At 46.4% G+C, this 6,035-nt stretch overlaps 1 protein-coding gene across 4 annotated transcripts in view; it reads left to right on the forward strand.

Moving 5' to 3' along the window:
- Positions 1-3,353: 3,353 nt before the first annotated feature.
- Positions 3,354-6,035, forward strand: part of rbpja (recombination signal binding protein for immunoglobulin kappa J region a) — a 7,945-nt gene continuing 5,263 nt past the window's right edge. Inside the window, exons 1-5 of one of the 4 annotated variants that reach the window (XM_077013553.1) lie at positions 3,354-3,468; positions 4,426-4,464; positions 4,576-4,671; positions 5,287-5,452; positions 5,667-5,841. In XM_077013553.1, coding sequence (XP_076869668.1) covers positions 3,449-3,468; positions 4,426-4,464; positions 4,576-4,671; positions 5,287-5,452; positions 5,667-5,841 — 496 coding nt within the window. In that variant the 5' untranslated portion in view covers positions 3,354-3,448. The other 3 variants (XM_077013555.1, XM_077013557.1, XM_077013554.1) reach the window with 3 other exon arrangements.

Consider the following 6,035-nt stretch of genomic DNA (forward strand, 5'->3'; position numbering starts at 1 on the left):
AACTCAAATATTTTAACATAACTGATATATTAGCATAACTCTGAAACATTAACATAACTCTGATACATTAACATGACTGATACATTAACATAACTCTGTAGATATTACACCTGATTATGTTTACCTTTTGCAATAAAATGGTCTGCCCATCACCCTGTTCCCTCTGTTGGAGTTCAGGGGTAGTTCTGGGGTAGTTCTGGAGAACCGCCCCAAACTCGTGCAAATAACCCTCCATCATTAACATGAAACATTAACAAGTATTTAAAGCATTAAACCTAAATATACACATTGATCCTCTTTGACTGTTAGAATTGTTCCCAGTGATTACAAACACGTGTTTCCTATTGAAAGGCCCGTTTACATGTTGGTCCATGTAGTGGTGAACTGCTCATTTAGATTAGAACAGGAGCCCGTTTAATCACTGATCTCTGTGACTTTGTCTCATTCTTGTTCATATGAACCTTCGGTCTTTGGGTGTGATAACTGCAAATCCTTTCACAGCATAAAAAAATGAACTAGGACAAAGGTACATGTGTTAGGGGACAAAGATGGGGGCGGGCACTAATAATTAGCCGCCATCCCACACACACACACACACACACACACACACACACACCAACCGTCTTTAATATCTCAGCACAACTGAGAAGTTATGGCCTCGTCCTCTGGACTTTCAAACGCTTCACACTCTCACAGCCAGTCTCCGCTGAGAGCAGTTAAACTACGGCAAAGACCTCAAAAAGACAAAAATAAAAAGACTCGAAAAAAGGTAACACTCTACTAAAGCGCACAATACTGACACTTGCTAACGAAAGATAAGCCATTACGGTGCAGTGCTGTGTGCATTTATCCACTTTGACAGACAACAAAGCCTAGTTTTCAACCCACAAAATGAAGGTTTTATTTAGCCATACCACACAGAGCACATGTACTACTAGAATGCACACATTTCCTGACAAAGACCCAGCCTCAGTAGAATTTACTGATGACGGGAAAAACTTTTAAAAATCTGGATTGATGGAAAAAAATTCACTGGATTGAGAATTTTGGGGAAAAATTAAATTAATATTCAAGTTTATTCATGACGGAATAAATTTCTATTTACACAGATGATGTTTAATCGTTTACATTTAGGAGGAGTCTGATCTTAGCAGTACAGAGCTATTCTAGGTTCAGATGGGGTGTAAGGTGTGCTAGTCTGGGTTGAGATGGGTTGTGAGGTGTGCTATTCTGGGTTCAGATGGGGTGTAAGGTGTGCTAGTCTAGGTTCAGATGGGGTGTAAGGTGTGCTATTCTAGATTCAGATGGGATGTAAGGTATGCTAGTCCGGGCACAGATGGGGTGTAAGGTGTGCTAGTCTGGGTTCAGGTGGGGTGTAAGGTGTGCAAGTCTGGGCACAGATGGGGTGTAAGGTGTGCTAGTCTGGGTTCAGGTGGGGTGTAAGGTGTACTAATCTGGGTACAGATGGGGTGTAAGGTATGTTAGTCTGGGTATGGGGTGTAAGGTATGTTAGTCTGGGTTCAGATGGGGTGTAAGGTATGTTAGTCTGGGTTCAGATGGGGTGTAAGGTGTGTTTATTCATGACAGAATAAATTTCTATTTACACAGATGATGTTTATTCGTTTACATTTAGGAGGAGTCTGATCTTAGCAGTACAGAGCTATTCTAGGTTCAGATGGGGTGTAAGGTGTGCTAGTCTGGGTTCAGGTGGGGTGTAAGGTGTGCTATTCTAGGTTCAGATGGGGTGTAAGGTGTGCTATTCTGGGTTCAGGTGGGGTGTAAGGTGTGCTATTCTGGGTTCAGATGGGGTGTAAGGTGTGCTAGTCTGGGTTCAGGTGGGGTGTAAGGTGTGCTATTCTAGGTTCAGATGGGGTGTAAGGTGTGCTAGTCTGGGTACAGATGGGGTGTAAGGTGTGCTAGTCGGGGTTGAGATGGGGTGTAAGGTGTGCTAGTCTGGGATCAGGTGGAGTGTAAGGTGTGCTAGTCTGGGTTCAGATGGGGTGTAAGGTGTGCTAGTCTGTGCTAGTCAGAGATGATGCCTGTGTTATGGTTAGGACACATTCTGTGTGAAGTTAACAAGGCCACACTGTTACTTAGACACCGTTAACAGCTGGGTCACATTTATGAACATTACAAAAAATAAACAGTAGTTTCATTCTTTCAAAATTACAAGACAATTAAACCAGGCGTTTACAATTAAAATTCGCATGTATTGTCCATACTAAAAGCTATGTTTTGCTATAATTCACAACATTATTATTATTATATTATTAGTAGTAGTAGTATCAAAGGCAGAACATTGCACTGTATAGTAATGCAGTTGATACATAGTTACTAGTGTTAATACTGAAGCATCAGCGCCATCTAGTGATTGTATAAACCCTCACAGCCTGAATGTGTGCACATTTGGATCTGATATATGCTCCACCGAGTCGTTCAGTATACGGTTTATAGTCCAAATCCACTGGGACAAAACGCGCGGTCCACTGAAACACTGTCCAATTGTTTAAAATGGGGTTGGGTACATATGCACTGTCGTAGGGGGGGGTTTCCTTGTGTGCGTGACCTTTCACCTACCACGCTTCGCGTTGCAGTCTTTTTTCTCACGCTAGAGGCACAACAGCGCCTCCGTCGTGAGAATTTTCGCACGCATTCGCCACGGCCGAGATCTCGCGATGCCACGTTAGCAGCGCCTCACGTCTGCCTATGGTGAGAGTATCTGGGATATCGCGAGATTTCAGAACTTTCCCACGCCTGTGCCGTTCTCTTTGCCCCCCTCTGCCCCCTCCTCTCTCGCTCTCTCTCTCTCTCTCTCTCTCTCTCTCTCTCTCTCTCTCACTCTCCCCCCCCATCCCAGTGTGTTGTTCTGTGGTCTGGAAGAGAGAGAGAGAGAGAGAGAGAGAGAGAGAGAGAGAGTTTTCCTCTCTTTCTTTTTTTGTAATGCTTTGGCAATATTGTTGTAACTACAGTCATGCCAATAAAGTTCTTTGAATCTTGAAAATCTTGAATCTTGAGAGTGTGTGTGTGAGAGAGAGAGAGAGAGAGAGAGAGAGAGAGGGAAAGAGAGAGTGTGTGTGAGAGAGAGTGTGTGTGTGTGTGAGAGAGCGAGAGAGAGTGTGTGTGTGAGAGAGAGAGTGTGTGTGTGTGTGTGAGAGAGAGAGTGTGTGTGTGAGAGAGAGAGTGTGTGTGTGTGTGTGTGTGTGAGAGAGAGAGTGTGTGTGTGTGTGAGAGAGAGAGTGTGTGTGTGTGTGTGTGTGTGAGAGAGAGAGTGTGTGTGAGAGAGAGAGAGAGAGTGTGTGTGTGTGTGAGAGAGAGAGAGAGAGAGAGTGTGTGTGTGTGTGTGTGTGTGAGAGAGAGAGAGAGAGAGAGAGAGAGAGAGAGAGAGAGGTGGTGGTGGTGGTGGGGAAATCTCGCGAGTGTTGGACTTTTATAGGGGAGTTTGTGGAAGATGGCGCCTGTTGTGACAGGGTAAGCGCTGAAACGAACAACGGTGGCGACGCCGAGCGGTTAGAAGTTCAGATCGGTCAGTCGGCTTCGCGGAGAGGGCGCGTCCGTTCACACCCGGGGCCGCCGCCGCGTGGCGGTGTTTTAACCGTTTCGGGACACTTTCGCCTCGCTTCTCTCGGGGTCCCGGTCGAGTCCACCGAGCGCGAGAGCAGCGCTCGCTCTCTTTTATTCGGTTAGCCGCGTCGCCTCAGGTTAGCCACATGCTAACACGCCGAGTCGGGCCAACACGGACCCGCACCGACCTCACCAGGAGCGGACACGGCGTCGCGCCCGCGGCGCATCCTTCTCTTTGAGTTTTAGAAGTTAAAGTAGAAGTTTGTAGTTGACCGCTGGGTTGGTTTCTCTCTCTCTCTCTCTCTCTCTCTCTCTCTCTCTCTCTCTCTCTCATACACACACGCACGCGCGCGCACCGCCCGTTGTCAATAGAAACGCTGGTTAGCACGTAATCTAACGGTCAGGCCGGGTGGTCGAGGTGTGTTCACGTTACCTGTGGCCGCACACACACACACACACACACACACACACACACACACACACACACATATGTATACACACAGACACACACACACACATATGTATACACACAGACACACACACACTCATATGTATACACACACACACACACATATGTATACACACAGACACACACACACTCATATGTATACACACTCACACACACACACTCATATGTATACACACTCACACACACACTCTCATATGTATACACACACACACACACACACACATACATATATATATATATATATATATATATATATATATATATATATATATATATACAAACACACACACACACACACACTCTCGCGGCTGCTGAAGTGGAGTCCACCTCCGTGCGGTTGGTGTGTAAACAACAATAAAAACAAAACGTCCTCATGTTGTGATTGTCCGTTGCAGGAAATTTGGGGAGCTTCCTCAGCCAAAGCGTCTTACGAGGTGAGTGGGAGAGATTATAATGGTGGGGTGGTGTGTGGTTGTGAACCAGCTAAGAGTGTGTGTGTGTGTGTGTGTGTGTGTGTGTGTGTGTGGCTGTGGTTGTTTTATTAGAGAAGCGATGCGAAACTACTTGAAAGAGAGAGGAGATCAAACAGTGCTGATCTTGCACGCAAAAGTGGCACAGAAGTCATACGGCAACGAGAAGAGGTGAGATATCCCAACATTGTGTGTGTGTGTGTGTGTGTGTGTGTGTGTGTGTGTAGTTGCTTGACTTTCACCAGTCCACCGTGTGACCGGGACCTTATTGTTGTTTGTAAACAATATAGGGAGGAAAAATGTTTTCTCACAATATTATGTTATCGGATACTTTTGAGGGCATTACATTTTTTTTACATTTTAAAGATGACGAGCACACAGTGTAGTTTTTAGAGTCCAGCAGTATTATTCGATTTGTACTTTTCTTTGAACCTGTTTCAACATGGCTGTTATTGTCATTGTTATTATTAAGTTATTGTCTTATGGCAGAGTCATACATGTGTACAGCGGGAGCACTACACGATCCGCCTCCCCTTCGCATGTAGGCTGTGTTAATCTGTGTCAACTCTCCGTAATCTAATCTGTTCAGACTCTCTGCTGGTCCAGTGGTGAATATTGAGTAATATCTGTGAATCCTGCTGGATTCCACGTCCATACGTCGATCAGTTTTTGCTGCCCCAGATTGAAACGATTTAATCTGGTTTGAAAGAACTCGTATCGTTTGAATCATCATGCATGTTCCGCGTCAGCTGTCAGTCTCACGGACCAATGGGGGGGTGTGTGTAGGTTCTTCTGCCCGCCCCCGTGCGTGTACCTGATGGGGTGTGGCTGGAAGAAGAAGAGGGAGCAGATGGAGAGGGAGGGCTGCTCCGAGCAGGAGGCCCAACCCTGTGCCTTCATCGGCATCGGCAACAGCGACCAGGAGATGCAGCAGCTTAATCTCGAGGGAAAGGTACACACACACACACACACACACACACACAATCGTCACTGGGCCCTCACCGGTGGACACGCACACATCCTCTCGAGACCTTTTACCATTGTTTGTACTTTTAAATGATTTTGCCCCTGTAAGCCTCTGTAGAAAGCGCAGACCTGCGTGTTTACGTCGGAGAACGCTGAAATGTTGTTCAGTCGATCTTGGCTTGTTGTCGTCCTTCACATAGAACTTCTGCACGGCCAAAACGTTGTACATATCCGACTCGGACAAGAGGAAGCACTTCATGCTGTCGGTGAAAATGTTCTACGGTAACAGCGCTGAGATCGGAGTCTTCCTCAGCAAGCGCATAAAGGTCATCTCCAAGCCCTCCAAGAAGAAGCAGTCGCTGAAGAACGCTGACCGTGAGTGAGCAGGGACCGCATGCCCCGCCCCCAGCCCCTCCCTCCTTGCATGCTCCTCCCCTAGTGTGCTTAGTGTGGTTAATGAGTACCCAGCTGCCCAACATGTCAGTGTAACGGTTACAGAGAGGAAACGCTGGGTAAGGCAACCGTTCTAGCAGGTGTCAACATGGACAGATACAGTGTGTGTGAGTGTG

Source organism: Brachyhypopomus gauderio, chromosome 1 (assembly GCF_052324685.1).
Source record: "Brachyhypopomus gauderio isolate BG-103 chromosome 1, BGAUD_0.2, whole genome shotgun sequence".
In the NCBI taxonomy this organism is placed as follows: domain Eukaryota; kingdom Metazoa; phylum Chordata; class Actinopteri; order Gymnotiformes; family Hypopomidae; genus Brachyhypopomus; species Brachyhypopomus gauderio.